Raw genomic sequence first — 20,295 nt, 5'->3', positions numbered from 1 at the left:
TTTTGAGACTATCCTAACGAGTGTTAGTTGAATTTATCAGACAATCCATTATCGAGCCGTTATCGAACCACCTATAATACGTTATCCCAACGAGTGGTTGTTACGCTTAAAAATAACTTATGCGTCAAAGAGTTGAGCTTTGCAGTTAGGCAAATGTTTGTATTAATCTATTAGGTATTACAGTGAGCCTAGGGCTCAAGTACACATTGAACAATCTAATCTTGCTGTAACTCTGTAAATATTTGTAATATATTCATTACTGAGAAAAAAAATGTGCTATGGACACTCACTTCAAACCACAACCCAACACCTTAAACCATCTCGTCTTTTACACGATAGAGAGAGAGTAAACTCATTTTCAACTTGTTCACTGCCATGCCTTATTGAATTAAGATATTTTGAAAATGGAGATCTTATCCCGGGAAGAAGGGCTGTTGTTGGAGGAAAAACTCATCTCATGAAAAATTAAATTTGTTTAGGTAACTTTTTAGTTAAGTTGATAATTTTTATGTTCAATTAATATAGTCATTTTGATTAAAATTTCTTAATAATTAAATTAAATTCATTAAATATGAACGCAATTCAATCTCTGGACAACTGAAGTTCCGCCCTAGAAAAATTGAGGTTCCATGGAAAATATTACTCAAATTTCTAACGTTACAAGGAGTCAGCACAAGAATACTTAAGGATACATAATGAAGCCTACAAACATAGAAATAAATATAATATAGTACTAGTGCACATTTTCTTCAACCTGAAAAAAGAACTATCATATCATCCTCGATCTTACAACAAATCCTAAAGTTATCAGAGAGCTTCTGCGCACACAAGACAAGAAGAATCTAAAGCACCAAAGCAGTCCATTTTGACACTGAAGCTGCCCCGTTCACACTCTTTTTGTTAAGTCAATAACAATCAAAGACCAACTTGACAGATAGAAACATTACCAAAGATACATATAGAGAACCCTCCTAGCAAAAAGCTTTATGAGCAATAATTATAATATAAATTATATAGGATAAGAACCAGATTAATTAGCCCATTAAACATATTTCCCAATACTGGAGAGAGCTTATCACCACCTTTGATCGTATATCTCTGCATGATTCATGAGAAGTGAGATTAATTATTAGTGCTAGACCAAAGGGTTTGTTGTAGAAGATCCATAGCCGCTCCATGATCCTCCATTAAGGTATCCCAACGACACTTTTTCAGCATCAGAGCAACCCTGATCATGCCATTCAAGGGACAACAGCTTAGGGTTTGGCTTCACATCAATAGAACCGTTAAGGATGTTATGACCTCCCTCATAGGGCAACATAAGTCGCTGGCAAGAGTCCATTATATAAGTTCCAACATTGCTGATGCTTCCATCAAGGGACATGCCTCCAAATGCTGCAGTAGAAAGACCTTGATAATTTAATGGTAATCCATTGTAGGCGCCACTCATATCACCAAGCCCAACACCACCACCCACACTCATATCACTATTTTCAACAAGATCCAAATTCCTAGTAGAACCCCCAATCATATTCATACCATCCAACCCGCTTTCCATGAAGTCAATAGGCCCAGGGTTCTCTAGCATTCCCATGCTATACTTACTATCCATGAAATTAGGGTTTCCCAGTACCCCAGCATTAGTCCCCAGTAAATTGTTAAGGTGGGAAAACTGCACATCCAAGAAGGAATGTTGAAGATCTTTATGATTATGAATATAAGAGGGTCCTGCAGGTTGTGTTTGGTTTTGATTAATAGCTGGTTGGTGGTCATTATGTTTCTTAATAGAAACTTTCTTGTTCTTCCTGCAACCTCCTCCAACAGGAATGTTCCGAAGAGTGCCTCCTTTGGTCCAGTACCTTCTACATGTCTTGCAGAAGTACCTGGGCTGAGTGAGACTGTAGTTATTGTAGTAGCAGAACTTGGTGTGTGTTGATTCACACCTAGGGCACTTGAGGGCTTGATCTTGTGAGGGTCTTAGCCTCCTCTCTGTCATCGGTCTCGAGCATGGAAGCATGTCGCCTGATGGTGAAGAAGAATCCACCCTACTCTCTTCGTGAATTGTGCCCTGACATTTTATATAAAGAAACAATAATTAATGAATAGGAAAATGTGCTGCGTACTGTCAATTTTGTCTTATTTTGGATTGGGACCTTCTCTTTATTCTTCTGCTATTTCTCTCTCATCTTTCTTTCCCTTGTCTTTTTCACATTCCCTCCTTCCCTTTAGCAAAACATTCTAATTTAAATAGATAATTGCATCCTACAACTTGACACTATACATGCTGCTACTAGCTTCTTGATTAATATTTTATCATTCTAACCGTAAATCTTCATCAGCTAAAACCCTAAAACTCTCGTTAAACAGTTGTATTTCGTTACTGTGGTATGAATTATGAAGACTTAATAATAAATAACAAGTACTACTAGAGTTGAAATGTCCAAGTATAATGACTATTAATTCGCGCATAAGTACACACACACACACACATATATATATATATATATATATATATATCAATATAGCAACATGGTTCTCAGGAGTTTGAAAAACTAGAAGCGAACAGATTTCTTTGATAGATATAGTCATGCATACCTGCAGCCATTGTTCTGATGAGTTCATGCAGACGTGGAGAGAGGAAAAACCCATTTTTACAAGAAAATCCAGGAACAAGTTTGTTAGTATCTTAGTGCCCTAGCTAGCAATACTGTATGATGAGCATGGAACAGCAAAAGAATAGTGTAGGCTAAGTGGAAGTGTAGGTGAAGAAGAGAAGGAGGCAGTGTACTTCGTTTTGTATGAGTTGCGAGTGGTATATTGTGATTGTGTTGTGCGACAATGAGAGTGTTAGTTGGGAAGTGACAGTGAATATGAAGAAAGAAAAAGGTGAGGGGAATGAGTTGAGGTGAGACATTGTACTTTATAGAGAGAGGGAGAGAGAGTGTCATAAATCCCCGTCGGTGACAAAAATAGTGGACCCTTAAAATATGTGTGGCCCCAATGCTTAGCTCAGCTTGACCAGAAAAATATTCAGTGTCACAGTCACAGTTAGTGGTTGGTATGAGGAATGAGATAAGCATTAAGCAAAGTGTAGCCGTTAGTGGATTAGATTAGAATCGATTGGAAGAGGTAACTGCGAATGAGTGAGTGAGAGAGAGAGAGAAGACACAGAAACATAGTTGGCACTACAGACATGTCTGAATGAAGTGACAGAAGCTAGGTGAGAATATTTGGGTTCTCGATAAAGAACACATGCCGAAAGAGCACTCTACTTGTGGACCCCAAAAGCACTGGACCCTCTCTCCCTCCTCCCACAAGCAAGGGATATATTCCCACACTCTCCCTCCTTATTCATTTCTTCTCTTTTTCCCTCCATTCCATCCTCCTCCTACCTACTAAAGACAATAATTCTCACACAATATTATGTTTAGCTTCTCATCATTTCCAAAAAAATACCTATTTTTTAATGAAACAATGATATTTTATTTAGTTTTCACCATGTATAATATGTAATTTGCTATATTAATACATTATGAATGAAGATATGAATATTATGATTATTAAATAATGAAATTTATATATTTGATTTGAAATAGAAAGAGGTTGCAGGTATGATGTTGTAAAGTGAAGTGGTATACCAACAGAGTGATTAGCACAAGAGTAATGTCATTCATCTGATAGCGATATTATTGGAGTAGGGAAGTTTTAGGGAATAATCTGACAGGTGAAAGAAGAAGGAGAAAGGTATGGTACTGTAGGAGTTTTATCATATCCACTGATGGCATTGGTGTGAGTGACGAACACAACCCAACCTGATCTACAAGACCCAAACCCCAAGTACACGCCCTGTGTCAGGTGATTAAAGTGGGAGTGTGCTCACGTCACGTTACCCTCACTGCGTTCTTGTCTTGTAGATGCATGAGTGAGTGTGTGTTTGTTTGTTATAGTACAGAGATTGATGAATGGATTACTACTGTTTCAATCATCAGCATGATATCATTGTTCCTTGATCACTGTGTATTCTAGGTCTTGTTTCTTTATTTGCTTTTGTGTTGTGGAGTACTGTCCAAAAACTTTCTAGTATTCAACTACTGCGTTAAGCGATCATCATTAGGGCTGTTGCTGAAGTCATACTTAAGGGTTAAAAGTTCGCGCCACAAACACTAATTAATTGAAGACGCCATTTAAATATTAAGTAGTTAATTATTTTTTATATCTAGAATATATTCTCCTTAAATTGAAGAAGATGACTAAAGTTAAGTTAAAGTTTATGTACCTAATGCTTAGTTTGGAATATCGACTCTAACAAAACAAAATCACGCTAATTATCAATAGTATTGAATTTGTGTTAAATATGTGTACGATTCTAAAGTTATTAATGTTAATTTATTAGTATCATTTTTTAAATCAATTCTAAGTAGTATTGATTAAACTAATGTTAATTTATAATTAGTTTTAAAATTAGTTTTTTATTTAAAACAATTTAGCATCTATTAATGTGTAATTAAAATTTATTGTAAAATGTTTTTATTTTTAACAAAATAAAATATAAAAATGAGGTACAAGTTTTTCTTATCATATTAATATAAAAACGTAAAGGTGAAATATTTATTTGAAGGAAGTCATAATGACTTATGATTGAGAACATCCATAATCAATTATATATTTAAACATAATAGATTATATTATCAATAATAGTTTATTATGGCAAACAAGTAAATTAAAAAAAAATTACACATTTCATTTCACATTTGATTAGGTTTGGTTGAGTAATCTTATAATACATTATAAATATAAAATTTATTGAAAATTTGATAAAGCCCATTTGGCAAATCTCACATTCAGTGGTTGATTAATCTCGATTAAATTGACCAACTTATTAGATTGGGAGTTTAATATATATATATATATATATATATATATATATATATATATATATATATATATATGTGTGTGTGTGTGTATGGAAAACAAAAATTAAGAAAGGTGCATTACAAAACGTATTCCTCATTTTTATTATCTTACAGATTTTAAAGAAAAATATACAGTAGTACTACTTGATTAAAAAAATTTCTTTCTTAATTTTTAATAAATTTAACCAATAATAAAATGTACTCATAATACCATTACCCAATATATGATATTATTCTCTCTAACAGTTAAAGCAGTTAAAGAGACAAAATTTGTATAAGTATTCTCTGGACTTATGAGGAAGAAAAAGTGTTTTTTTTCCTCTTTTATCGTAAAAAATATTTCAGTTGATCATGACCCATGTCCACAGGTAAAGGTGGCAAAGGTTTCGGTACGTAAATGATTTAATCACAAGAGTAGTCTTCAATACAATGATCATAAAATACTTGTATGACATTTTATGATGTACTACTACTTTTTTAAGATTTTCTCGTAAATTTAACTGTAACTTTGAGATCTTATTATAAAATTTAAATGTTTATAATTATATTTATATTTTAATATTTTATGACTCAAAAAGTAATTTAATCATAGAATTAAATATTTTTATTCTTAAAATTCAATTATTAAATTCAAAACGTTTATCATGCAAAATCAATAAGTTTTTATAAGACTTGGGTTTTAATTAAAAACTATGCTAAGTATTAGCTAGAGATGCTTCTTTGGCTTTCAACGCACATGATTAATTAACCATACTTTTAATATATGGGAAAACTTAAAAACTGCCCAAGAGCCTTCAATCTCAAGCTACCTATATCTTTATGCTGCAATTGTACATGTTTTGCTTTATTTCTTCTTCTTTTTTACTTTCCTTCTTTTCCTATAAAATGAGAGACATTTCAGAAAGCCCAACTCGATCTCTACTCAATTTAAAAGCTAAAGTTCTTCTCAAAAATATTTAAAGCGCAAATTTTTTTAGGGTTGTTTTTTTCTTCCAAAATTTTGTATTTTTTTACAGTCCTCCTCTCTTCATCTTATAATATTTTACCCCCTTCCTTTTTGTTAACAACAGTATATATATTAAATATGTAAAACATACCATTCACTTTTTTATCTTTTTCAACCATAGTCTAAATTTCGAAATAATGTTCTGTGAGGCCATGTTTGTAGTATGATTTGCTCCATCCTAGCCTTGTTTACAGTAATACGATAGTAATGATTTGTTTTCTTTTTACAAACATAGACCAATGATATGCTAACAAATCTGATCCCCATAATTTTGTCACTGATTATGATATAAGTAGTTTGATTTTTTCAAACACTTAGATCCCACAGTACGCTTACCTTAAAACTTTGCGTGAAGTTTGATTCTATACATCATTATGACGATGATTAACAAAAATAGGTTAATAAGGTAGATGGTAGATGTGTGGTCCGCAGCATGATTTTGGTCAAAAATTCGAACTCTCGTCCCTCGTAATGGGTGCAGTCAATTTGGAATTCTTTGGGTTAAATTAATCGAAAGGATGAGACCCCACCACCATGAACCTTCTTTTCAATACATCCAAAGTTTTCCTTCGGAATTGAAGAGCTATAGCAAATGCAAACAAAAGCCAATTGGAAAAAGCCCCAGCACAGCACCCCCCCTTTATAGCACCACATACACCTACCTGATAGCTCCCGATCCCACACACCCACTTATTTGATACATTATTTTTAGTTTGAATTCCAACGTAAATAGATGAGGGAACAAAGTTGTATAACAAATTGAAATTGAAATTGTATATAATTTGTGTTAGGCACGTAAAGGGATTAGTACGTATCTGGGTTGTGGGTGATGTGCGAGAGTGGGAAATGCGAAGGGAGAGTACTGCGGCGCAGTGGAATGAAAAGGGAAGTTAATAATGAGATGAAAGAGTGATTTGGAGGAGAGAATTTGTTTTATATAGATGGAGGAATCTATGGGGCAGATGAAGGACACTGAGAGGATCTTTATCCAACAGAGGAACTTATTATGTGGGATGTTGGTTTGGTTTGGTTGTTGGGTTTTGTCCCCTCGTTCATTTGTTTGTACCTAGGCATGTAGGTAGCCATGAATAATCATTAGTGTTTTGTTTGTGTTATTTTGGTTCCACATTTAACCCTTTAAAGGACCCACCCTATTTCTACATCAAATACTTTCCCGCCTTTCTTATCATCTACCCATGTCAGCTGCGATCCAAAATGCTACCAAACGAAGTTAAATAATGGAAACCAAAATTGTTGATAAGTTGCCACTGTATACAAGTAAAAATATATACCTAACTACTAATAAATTAATATTTTAATAATATTTATTTTATTTTTAATTTAAAATGTTATTATAAATCCAAACCAAAAATACCAAGGAATTCTTTAGTACTGGATAAAATAAAATATTTTTTTTCTTTTTTCTGTATGATTATATATATATATATATATATATATATATATATATATATATATATATATATATATATATATATATATACTTACTTCTAATAGGGATGTTTTTCACGTTTTTTTTTTCATTTCCATGGTTTTCTTCCCAATGGAACAACTCTTTTAGATGAGATTTGTATATGTATAAACTCTTTTCACTGTGTCATACATTGTTCCAAACGATGGAAGGACAACATAGGTATATTTTCATTTTGCCAAGGACCCGTTCACTGTATTAAGTGGAACCAAATCATATATATGTTTGTTTGATGGGGAGAAAAACTAAAAGAAGAAAAATAATATTTTTTTTTATTAGGAGGGAGTTATAAAAAAGAAAAAATAATCATTTCTAAACATGATTTTTTTCTTTTCATTTTTTTGATAAATTTGATTTTTTTTCTTATTTAATTTTAGTGTACAAAATAAAACACAACATGAAATTATTTACAAAAGAGAAGCCAATATTGTTGGAGATCCCACATCGACTAGAAATTAGAGCATTTCATAGTATACAATATGTGGGATCTCCAACAAATATGTAAAATGAATATATAAAAGAGTTAAGTCAAACTGAATTCTTGAAACTTGAACATAATTTGTAAAAAAAATTATAACTCAATTTTGACTCGTTTATTTAATTGAGTCTGATTAAAAACTTAAACTTCTTCATTCATTTATAACTTAGTTAAGTTTTGTTTTCATAAAATAAATTCTTAAATTATTTTTTAACCTTAGCAATCTAGGAACAAAATTATCATTTTCTATTTACTATAAATTTATTTTAATTTAACCCACAAAATATTATAAAGATAAACAATATATTTTTTTCATAAAATTATATAAATATATGATATGATATGAAATAGCATGGGGATCTCATTTAAATAATCAAACGTAATCGAAAATTTAAGTTAATGTATTTATAGTGATAGGTCATAATTTCGGCTAATCCATAATGTTTAGTCTTGACTCATGGGTTGAGGTCAAAACAGTCCACGAGATGAAACAATCCACATAAAAAAATGTCAACCAAAGTTCAATGGGTAAGCACTAAGACATGAGTCATTTTTAAAGTAAAAATTCTCATTTTAAAATAAAATAAAAAATAAATTTTTGTATACACTTGAAAAATATTTATTCAATCCAAATCCAAACTCATAGATAAAGTCGAGTCGGACATGGGTCGAGTTAGGTCATGTTGACACCATGTCAAGTTGGTTGAGATGGACTTAGGTTACATCAAATACAAGTTAGGTTAAAACACACTAGGTCTAGATCATACCAAATTAGGCCTAACCCAAGTTGTCCTGAGCCAAACAGAACACAGGATAAGTTAAGTCAAACCAAGTAAAGGTCGAGTCGAGTCCAAATTCTGTTAGGTCAAATAAGATTGAAATGGGCCTAGCTCATATCAAACAAAGTTAGGTTGGATCCACGTTGGCCAAGTTCAGTCACCCCTTGGTCAACCTCATTCGGTCGAACTCATGACGGGCCAGGTTAGGTCAAACCCCAAGTCAAGTAGGTAAGATTGAGTTGGGCTTAGGCTAAGTTAAGGTTGATCAAGTTCACATTGTGTTGAGTTGAGTCGAGCCTGCATTGGCCAAGTTAATTTATGCCAACATCTGACTAAGTTAAGTTGGACCTATGTCAAGCGAAGTTGAGTTGGATCCACGTCGAGTCGAGTTGAGTTTAGTCCATGTCAGGCCAATTTCATTTGAGCACACCTCAGGTCAAGTTGAGTAGGACTCACCTCTAATCCAGTTGAGTAGGACCTGGTCGAGTTAAGTGGGGTCATGTCGGTTGAAGCTGAGTCAAGCTCACATTAGGCCAAGTCAAATCAGGCACACGTTGGGTTGAGTTAAGATAAGTCTACATAAGACCAAGTAGAGTCAAGCACACGTTGGGTCGAGAACAGTTAGGCTTACCTCAAGTCGAGTATAGCTAAGTCAGGCTCACCTTGAGCCAAGTTGAGTCAGACCCACTTTAGAAAAAGTCAAGTTATGCCCATGTTGGGCTGAGTTGAAATGGGTTGGACCGAGTTAGACCCATGTCAGATTGAGTCAAGTAGGTCCCAAATTAAGTCGGTTAAATAAGACAAACTTTGGGTTGAGTCAAGTAGGTCCCACCTTGAGCAAATTGAGTAGAGTCGTGTTCGGTTGAGTCAAATTAGGCATACATCGAGTCTAATCGAGTTAGATCCACGTTGGGTTGAGTTGAGATAGGTCCATGTCAGGTCGAGTACAGTTGAGCCCATATCGAGTCATGTCGAGTTAGAAAAATGTTGAGTGGAGTCAAGCCCATGTAGAGCCAATTCAAGTCGCGCCCCACATAAAGACAACTCAAGTTAGGCCCACCTTAGACTAAGTTTAGTTGAGTTCATCTAGGGTCACGTATAGTTAAACCCACATCAAGTTGAGTCGAGTCATGCCCACGTTTGGCAGAGTTAAGTCAGGTTCATGTATGATCAAGCCAAGTCAGACCTATGTCGGGCAGAATCGAGTTAGATCCATGTTGGGTCAACTTATGTTAGACCCACATAAAGTTAGGTTGATATTCGGACGTGTTAGGTCAGGTTGAGATAGGATCAAGAAAAGTTAATCCATATTAACAATGTTGAGTTCAGTCGATATCAGATCAAGTCTAGACAAACACAAATTGAATTGGGTGGTCGAGACAAACAAGTTGGATTGGACCATAATATTCTAATTAAGTTTCAAATAATAAAAATTATTATTAATGTAAAATATTTATGGATCATTTTACAATTTAAAATATTTTAAAACTTAAGTAATTATGGAAAGATTTAAGAGTCAAGTAAAGTTTTGTAGTAAGAAAAATTCACTTTGATCCTAATCTTAACTCACTTTACGTAGGGGTCTTATGAGTTGGAATTTTTTCAACCAACTCATTTGACAGGCCAATAAAAAAAATTATTTTAAAAATTAGTTTGAGATTGATCCATGTATCATGGTTAAATGGACAATTTTACTTACCTATGACATAGATAAGACTATCCATCATTTTTCATTCTTACGTAACTCAACCAAAAAAATAAAATTATGAGTATTAATGAATAAATCAAAAGTTATTTTATTTATCCTATATAAATCTATAAAATTCTCCCCGATGAAGCAAGAATGTACAACTAAATTTGGAAACAAACTAATAAGTTTTAATTCAAGTAATCATGATTGAATACTATCAAATTAAAATAATAGTTAATGAGATTGACAAAATAATATAGAAAAATTAGGAGGTGTGGACCTTTAATTTAGGGAAAATTATAGGCTCAAGAAAATCAATTAGAAATATAGCTTTTAAAATAAAATAAAATAAAAAACACAAATCTCGAGTCCTCTAAAATAGGAAAAACAACATGGAATAGATTGTTCACTTGCCCTAGATATTACTTGTGCGACACCTTAACTACCATTAAAACTAACATGCTTAGGAGGAGCAAGGTTTTTTTTTCCTCATCGCATCAGTAAATTTTATTTTTATTCAGAATATTTAAATATATTTCTCATTTACATCCTTTTATACATAAAAAACTTTATTCAGATGATCTCTTTTTGAGTGTGAACCTAAAGTATTTTTTAATAAGTATAAAATATCATGTATATATAATGTCCTTACGTTATTGACTTCTCCCAAAATAAAAGATAATAGATGCGCTAAAAAAAGGAAGTGTAAAGGAAAATGGGTGCGTTCATATTTGTTGTCTAACGAGTTTTATAGAGATTAATTAATTAATTAATAACTGATTAGTTAAGGTGAACTCACATTATATTATATTATAATATATATATATATATATATATATAAGTTAACTAATTTAGTGAATTCATTAAGACACAATCAATATGATCTTAATAAATTAAAATTAGTTTAGTCCATTAGGGACAATGAGAATTCCAATAAGTTAAGGCATAATTATGGTTGAAATTCACTAAAATAAAGAATAATTTTATCATTTATCTGTTTCAAGAGAAGGAAGGCTCTAAAAGAAATAAGTCAATTTTGTTGAGTAAAGTAGTTAAATCAATAGTTCATAATAATCTTTAAATAAGTTTATCTAGCGATTAATGCTTATCTATTTGGCCTGGGCCTATTTGTGTTATTGGTCCAGCCTAAGCAAGAGTGAGAACACGATCGCGTTCAACTAAAATGGGTTTATCTATTTTTGGTCAAAGTTTTTCTGAGTAGTCAACAAAGACTGCTTCTTCTTCCTGCACTTCCATACTTTCTTGTGCCACCCCATAAGTTTTTTTATTTCAAAAATACTCTTTTTAAATATTCCAGATTACATAATTTGGAAATCTTTTTCTAGATCCAGAATTAGCTTCTGGATTATGTAATCTGAAAATCCTTTTTTAGACGTGTGATTAGCTTCTAAATTACATAATTTAAAAGTCTCTTCTAAATATGAGATTGACTTTCAGATTATATAATACAGAATATATCCAGATTACATAATCCATGGACTTATATTAAATCCAAAAAAAAGTTCCGAATTTTATAAATCTCAAAAACACTTTCAGATTCAAAAACATCTTTCGAATTATGTATAGGGTGATAAAAAAAGGATAAAACAATATTTTTACATTTAGTATGGAGTGGCACAATAAGTTATGGAGGTGTAGGAAGAAAGAGTCCTCAACAAAACAACAACCTTCGAGTTTTGGGTCCTGTATTAAGACATTAATGGGCCAAGTACGTCAAACCCAAGTATACACTCAAACCCAAGTACAAATTCTTCCTACACCCAACTTTTTTAACACCTATACACTTTTAAATCTCCAAAAATTCCTTTCGTTTCGGAAACAAAAATTCAGAATTAAAAAAATAAATTTCACAGAAGCAAATCCAAAATATATTATTGTGTTTGGGAAATGAAATTCTAGAATAAAATTAAAAAATCAAAATCTCATTCTGAAAAAGTAATTCCAAATAAAAAAGATATATTCTGAAAAAAAGTTCAAAAAACAAAACCTGAAAAAAAATAAAAATGGAAATCCATAAAAATATTAAAAAAATTCAAATTCAGAAATATATTAATTTTTTTTTTCTATAATATATTTTTATCCAAATCTTTTATTTAAAGATATTTTTGTCATTTGACAAAAGAATCAAATTGAAGTTTAAATTTGATTGAACAGAGAAGTAATTGCAAACTGCTTTTGGGTGAAGATAGAAGTTCCTTACGCAAGTAAATGGAACGAAAACGAAGTTGAACTAATATAAAAGCTTGAGCACATAGCCTAGGTTCCTTTCAAATCCCAGTAATTTTCAACATAAGAACAGGATAATGGAGACGAAAGTTTTTTTTTATCTAGATTCAAAGCTTACGTGTTTGAATCTTTAATAGATAGAAGTAGAATTCAACGAAATAAGTGTTTGAAGTTGTTGAAATTGAGACTATTAGCTAACAAGGAGCTTGAGCTTGAGCCTACTCATACATTTCTTAATGATGAACCTTCACGTGATGAATACTCTACATTCACTTTGGATGATAATATGACAACCCAGAAACTTTTTTCTTGCTTACTTTTATTAGTTGTAATTCCTTTTGGTGAAAAGGCATATAATCTTGGATCACATTAAGCAACTCACCAAATAAAACGAAAGGCTATAAAGGAGCAAATAGGGTTCCTCCTTTAAGACATTCGAATAGATTCCTTATTCATATAAATGTCACACAAACCTTGCAGGATAAGTTATACACCCACACATGTCACCCTCTACCTAATTAAATTGAATAGGCAAAACCTTTTTTTTTTCTTTTCATAAAAAGATTATTTATTATAAAGAAGAGAGAGGAAGTGCAATAATAGTGGATGGCATAAAGATATTCTCAAAAAAAAAAAAAAAAGATACATAATCCAGATAAGTTCATTAACACAATGATACAAGCCAATTATATAGAGATTATGATTTTTCTCCAAAGATAGTTTTTAGAGTTGACTTTTCCTACCATAACTCCTTAAGCCAATTTTAAAAAGTCAACCAAAGTCACCCGAAAACTATCCACCCGAATACCCTTTTTTTCTTGGCTTTTTATAACCACTCAACACAATTCATCAAAGTTCTTCGGCTCTATCAAGTAGAATTTGAAGGATTGAAAATAAGATGGAAACGTGGGATGAGAATTGTTTGAAATAAGGGGTAGAAAATAAAGGAAAAAATTGTGAATACTTTGATGATTGTTATAAATAAAAAATATTTTAATTGATGAAATTTTAAGATTATAATTTTCTTCTAGTTAGATATTTTCTGGTGTTATTAAAATATTATTTTCATTACGATTCGTGAACTTAGTTGAAAAAAAAATATGAATTATTTGACATAATTAATACATACAAAAATATTGATTTTTTTTATAAAATAAAATAAAATATAAATGGAAATATTTATAAAATATTTAATTAAAATTGTAATTTTCATAAACTTCAAAAAATATACAGCAGTTGGTGTAAATATTACATACCTAATTGATAATAAATATACAATAGATACAACTAAATAAGATGAAAAAACACATTTAAATTATAATAATTGATAAAAAAATTAAAAAAATATGTAAATATGAATTTTACAAGCCTAATGTATAACATTTTGTAATTAAATAAATTGTATCCAAATTATTTGAATTCAATGTAAGTATGCAATTGAGAGGCATAACTAATATTTTGTGGTTCATTACTATATTTTATATTCTAAATTTCTAAATGAACATTCATATTTTTCTAATTTAATAAAAGTGAGTAATTACCAATTTTCTTAACTTCAAATCCTAATCTATATGAGTGTATAATAATTTCAAAATATTAACATAAATATATTTAAATTAAATTCATATAAATTTTATTCTAATATATAAACTATTTGTCATATAAGTGATTTATGGATCTTAATCTAATTTTGATTTGTAATCAATAATTATTTTTCTTAACCAATTTAATTTCATCTTCAGTCAAATAATAACACTTCATACACACTAACGACATACTTTTAACACAAACAAATACCACCATCATAAACCCTTTTTTCACTGTATATCAGTATATCAGAATCGAAACTCTTAATTCATTTTTTACTTTCTATGCCATGAAAATAATTGCAAACACTATTCAAAACAACACGAAAGAAACTCTAGCTGGTTATGAGTGACATGCATGCCTCAGTTGCTGTGAGTGTCAAACTCATTTGACACATTTCAGCCATGGATATTGCAAATAAGCACAAATGTATGCATAATAGATGTTGTTTTGGTCATACCTATTAATGATCCAAGCAATAAATCAATTAGGACACAACAAAACAAGTACAACACCACATACCAACACACTCCTTCAACACAAGACCTACAATACAACACTGATAAGGCAAAAAGTCCAACTAATTCCAAACCATGCAAGCCCATGCTCAAAGAACTGAAAAAAAAAGCTTCATCATAATTGATTATATGGGAAATAATAAATTATCTTCCCATATAATCAATTACATAATGATTAATTTTGTTGTTTCAACCTCATGTCTCATCTCCTCTTGACACGTTTCAATCATGGAAGCTTGCCTATTCACCTACAAAGCAACTTCAGCAACCAAGCTTCTTAACATGGGACTCGAATGCACCTTCCCAAGCAATATCTTTCTTCAACACGTAAGAGCACCAACCTCAATTGCACTTCACACATAGGACGAACTCAACTCACACCAAGCAAAGAACCACGAATCCAAGAAGGAAGAAGGAAACTATGAACCCAACACAAATGCATTCACCCTAAACCCAACACAACTCGTATTTTCTACTAAATCCACAAACAGTAATAGAAATAATATTTTAATCACATACAAATTTCATATACAAATTGTAGGCCAAAGGTCAACCGAAAAAGATTAGGTTGAAAGATCGAGTTGGAAGATTGAATATAAAAAATATAAATAAATAAAATTATAAAATGGTTTCTGTAACAATGTCCATAATGATAGAATCCAAATTTATAGATGTATGTTTAAAAAATATATTAGGTACAAAAAGAAAAATTCAAATAGGTTATGGGTCCAATAAAAGAACATTATAAATAGGTCATCAATCTAAGAGGTATATAAAGTGAATTTATCTGATAATTATATCAAACTGATTCTGACTTTAACATCGGAACGTCTTGCAGGTACACTCATCCAACCATAAGAAGAGACCGAGACGAGAAGTCAAAAGGTCCAGTTGATTTAGTCTAACCTAGTAAGTTTGTCAACCATAAACTCAACTTGAAGCAGGAATAAACCGAAAACCCAACTCAAGAAGTTCAGAAAATTCGAGGAGTCAACACATTTTGCCGAAAGAATAACAGTTTCTAAGTCTTTTTTAAGAATACAAATAAACAAATAATTATATTTTATTTTAAATTTAATTTAATCATTATTGCAAAATTGTAATTTTGCAATTTCATAAACTTTTTTAACAACTACACTCATGACATCACTTAAATTTCCATTTTTTTTTTCTTAATAGAGTAAACTAAGTTGAAAAAGTATCTTTCCAATCAAATCTATCTTTTTCCTCTCCTCCTTGATATTCACTAAACCCTAAAACAAATACAGATTAAAAGGGGAAAGCGGTAACACGCGGCATTGTGAGGATGGGAATAAAATAATAGGTTTGACATCTTATATAATTGATAAGAATTAATAAAAAAATATAAATAGATGCAAAGTTTGACCAGTGCCTTAACGCCCAAGGATGCAGGAATTGGCTAAAGCGAAATAAAAATCAAACAGGGGCTTACACGATCAATGAGAAGGTCGGTTCTTAAAAACTTGATGTGATAATAGCCATGTTCTTCCACCGCCTTCACCCTAACCTCTCTTTTCTTCCTCAGCCCGTTACCGTTTCTCTCACAAAATCTGTAACACACAACCCTCGTGTTCCTCTTTCCTTCCACCCCAAGTTTTCTGTATCTATAAACATGACCAAAAGATTCTCCCACCAACTCTTTTAATTTCCCAAATTCTTCCAATCTTTCCTCGCTCCTCCTCCCCTCTTTCCCACTTTCGATTCCCCCTTTCTTCTCTCTGCACTATGGACCGACCAATTCATCATTCATCCGACACACCTACATATGATTCCGATGAAGACTCACTCGTTTCTGATTGCGAGAGCGGGGTTTCCGGGGCCGAGGGGACGTTTTCCGGAGCCTTTGTACCGGCGCCCGAAGACGGCTGTCGCGTCCACACTAGATTTGTCCGTAGCTTGACCGTTAACGGGTTGAGGCCCGAGGTGGTGACGATTGCCAAGAACGCGCATTCCTCTGTCATGGCAAGAGCGCGTGCTCAGTGCTTTCAGGTTTTCGCGCGTGCGGCGGGGGAATTGCACGAGGGTCAGGCCAACGTCAGGTTGGCTTGGTACGGTGCGTCCGGTAAGGAAGAGATAGCTGATATCGCCCAACATGGTTTCGGCCACGCGCACTGTAACGGCCTGCGTCTCTCTCCACTGGATTACCCACTCCAAAGGCACGTCTGATTTCACTGTTCCATTAATCAATTTTATCATTTTATTTCATTGTTGTGTGTTTTTTCAGTATTGGTTTGTCAATTTGAAGGTTTCTGAATTTTACTATTTTTTGCGTCTGCGGAATGCAGTGTGAAGAGCTCTGGTGTAGACAGTGACGGCGTGAGGTACTTGTTGCTGTGTAGCGTTATCTTGGGGAAGACGGAGGTGGTGCCACGTGGCTCTAATCAACGCCGTTCGAGTTCTGAAGAGTATGATTCTGGGGTGGACGATCTTTTGGCTCCCAAGGAGTATGTTATTTGGTGTAACCGGCTCAACACTCATGTTTTGCCTGAATATGTTTTGAGTTTCACGCTTCCTTCCTTAAAAGGTTTGGTGTTTGTGAGTTTTTTTGTTGTGGTGCTTGTCTTTCCTAGTCTTGTGACTGATTCCTGATGTTATTCTGAGACTCTGCGTGTGCTTGATTTTGTAGGGAATGTAAATATTAGGGAACCTTTGAGGCCCTCTTCGCCGTGGATGCCATTCCCGGCTTTGATTTCGGTGCTTTCGAGGATTTTGCCTCCTGCTGAAGTTGCCACCATTGTAAAGATACGCAAAGATTATACAGTAAGTGCTTTTAGAATTTGAGACAGTGGCTAGTTTTTTCTTAGCTTAAATGGTTACATATTGAACATAGTAGTCAACAGCAAGCTGTAGGAGCTCTATAGCAGGATAGCTGAGTGGAGCGGCGATAGACCGTTATAGGATTCAAATAGTATAGCACTTTTCAATACCAGCCACAACTATTGCAGTAGCCACCAAACTAGTGGCTTTTGGCGCGCCATAGCAATGCTATGTTGATGTAGGCTTAAAAATCCATTTTACCCTTTGAAGATAAATTTTCAGGGTTTATTTGGGTAAAATATTCTACAAAAACGCTATCTGTGCATCTGTTTGACATCTAGTCCTTGACACATTATAGGACTATTTTTTATCCCATGTTTCGATCTTTCTTTCCCATTCCTTTCAGTTTACGTCAATTTTTCTTTTTTCTATTAATTTCACTGTCATCTTACATTTTTTAGTAAACTGTGACTTATTATTTACAATGAATTTCCTTAATTTTGGATTTTTTTTGTGATTTGTTATGGCATTTATAATTATGTGTAAACTAATGATTTTTAGTTTGTGTTGTAATGTTTAAAATAGCAGTCATCCCACGTCCTGCTGTCTTGCTATATTTCAGAGTTAATCATTGCACTCTATTTTCCGTAATCGATAGATATGATATTGAGTGAGCTTTCTTCTGCTTTGCAGGAACTGAGGATTTCTCGATATGAGATGATACAGAGGGTGAGAAATATAGCAGGCGACAAATTGCTAATTTCCATCATCAAATCTTTCAGAGCCAAGGTACATCTATTCTAACCTCTTTGTGATGATATTGTTCTTCCTAAGTTTAAAGAATGTTTGTCGTGGCAGATTTGTTTGTCTAGGAGTTTAAAAACATTGAACATAATGGTCTTGTTGTGAATAAAGTTAATAATACTCATTGTTCGAATTACACCAAGACGACACTTTGCATTATGCTTTCCGAACGCTTTGAAATGATTAAGTATTCACTTGGTTCATACTAGTTAATTTTGAACTATTATAAACCAACTGTAAGTAAGTTGTGGAGAGAGATCATCATGAATGACTACAATTTTCTTCAATTAAGGCGTTGAAAGGCTGGCCGGCAAAGTTGTCTAAATAATGGAAATGATAATGATACTCATCGGCATTACTTTCTCCCTAGTGCCTTCGTTAATGCGCATATTTTTGCCAGTTCCTCGCGTCACTGAATTGTTGGGGGTCGGTCAATGTGGATGTGAATGTAATTCCTACTTTTGGATTATTATGGAAACCATTGAAGTGAATTTAGCTTCAAAGTGAATAGAGGCCATGTTGGAATTAGTTTAACATCATTGTTAAATGATGAGTTGCTTAAATGTATAATTAAATTTATTCGAAGGCAGTCACTTGCCAGTTGCATAGAGTGAGATTTTATACTCAAAACACCCTCCTTTGGAAAGAAAGACAAAGCTGTTTCAAAAATTGGTCCTGTTGATTCTGTTATGAATATAGTGTATGTATTCTTATCGTAAAGAACAAGAGCTAGCCCGTATTTCAGGATAATGAAGTGCGAGAGTAAGATATCATTTACAGTCTGTGTTCCTGATAAAAATCTAACATGGCTACGAAACTTTGTAATTTATGTAATGCCTTTCTACAGTATGAGCTATAGTTTTTGTGTCTTCTCTTATTTTGGTCATGAATAGGTTTCTAACCTACCTTGGTGAATTTGTTTTTCAGAAAACACCTGCAAACTTTAAAGCAAACAAGGGGAAAGAAGGGCAAGGGGAAAGAAGAGTAAGGGGACAGCCAGTAGCATGAAAGGAATGATTGTTCATACGAGTTCTATTAGCTATTACACGAAGTGATAGAATACTTAAAGAAACACAATGCTCATAATACTAACCAAACTTACATTGAGGGGGTATGTGAAACCACGGAGTAGAGCATATCATTTTAGACCTTTTAATTTGCTTCTAGGATGATATACTCATTCTGGGATATAGGTGATTCTTTTTCTTTCTAGTTAGTTACAGTTACTGGTTGAAATAAATATACCTTTACCATGGTGGCTGCAATTTGCCAACATCAAATGTTCCTTTATCTTTGCTCATTGGCTAAGGACATGGGAGTTCTTTGAAGTATTTGATAAACTCTGAAATTAAATCAAGAGATTGTTCAGTTTGGGTTATATGCGTGCATCCAAATTGTTCGGGCATCTATTTCCATGGTTTAGAATTTAATGACCCTGTATACTCAAATTCAGTAAGTCTTTGCACTTTTAAATCAGTCAATTGATTCGAATTGTGCTTCCGTGGGATATTAAGGGTGTGCAAGGACGGATTGGTTCTTGTTCGGGGGGAAATGAACTGATGAAATATAATTGGTTTAGTTTGATAAGTAAGCTTAACTTGTCCTGTTTAACTGTCAAGATTGTCATTTTATCCCATCCTCATCGGAGTTATTATGTTCATAAATTTAGTTTTTATTCCTTCTTCTCCACTTCCATATGGGTGATCGTCTCCATGGCAAGTTACATTCTCAGTGGCACTGGCACAAGAAGGAATTGAAAATTTATGGAGTCTTTGGTACTTGATAGAGGATTGAGAAAGGAACCAAAAGGGTTGTCCTGATGTATAGAGGGCTGCCTGAAAGGCATTCGTAAAAAGTCAAAATGTGTGGCTTAGTTACTTGGACAAGAAGGAGAAAAACTGCTGAAGATAGTAAAGTCATTAGGTAATGGTAATGGACTTTTATTGGGTTTGACCAAACCTTTGAAAGCAACGAAATCAAAGTTAATCTGAATCGAAGAATAACGT

At 33.0% G+C, this 20,295-nt stretch overlaps 2 protein-coding genes across 2 annotated transcripts; one reads left to right on the top strand and one right to left on the bottom strand.

Annotated features, from left to right (window-relative positions):
* Positions 1–711: 711 nt before the first annotated feature.
* On the bottom strand, positions 712–2,894 carry LOC137807869 (dof zinc finger protein DOF5.6-like). The gene is made up of 2 exons (XM_068608704.1): positions 2,596–2,894; positions 712–2,068 (listed from the first exon to the last, which is right to left on the bottom strand). The coding sequence occupies exons 1-2, from the start codon at positions 2,647–2,649 to the stop codon at positions 1,136–1,138; spliced, it is 987 nt and encodes a 328-aa protein (XP_068464805.1). The 5' UTR covers positions 2,650–2,894; the 3' UTR covers positions 712–1,135.
* A 13,182-nt stretch (positions 2,895–16,076) lies between these two features.
* On the top strand, positions 16,077–19,667 carry LOC137807868 (probable inactive poly [ADP-ribose] polymerase SRO5). Its single transcript, XM_068608703.1, has 5 exons — positions 16,077–16,884; positions 17,014–17,252; positions 17,355–17,488; positions 18,179–18,274; positions 19,217–19,667. The coding sequence occupies exons 1-5, from the start codon at positions 16,454–16,456 to the stop codon at positions 19,295–19,297; spliced, it is 981 nt and encodes a 326-aa protein (XP_068464804.1). The 5' UTR covers positions 16,077–16,453; the 3' UTR covers positions 19,298–19,667.
* The last annotated feature ends 628 nt before the right edge of the window (positions 19,668–20,295 follow it).

This window comes from Phaseolus vulgaris, chromosome 3 (genome assembly GCF_000499845.2).
Source record: "Phaseolus vulgaris cultivar G19833 chromosome 3, P. vulgaris v2.0, whole genome shotgun sequence".
NCBI classification, from domain to species: domain Eukaryota; kingdom Viridiplantae; phylum Streptophyta; class Magnoliopsida; order Fabales; family Fabaceae; genus Phaseolus; species Phaseolus vulgaris.
The sequence above is the reverse complement of the archived record's forward strand: the minus strand, read 5'-3'. Positions and strand labels throughout refer to the sequence as shown.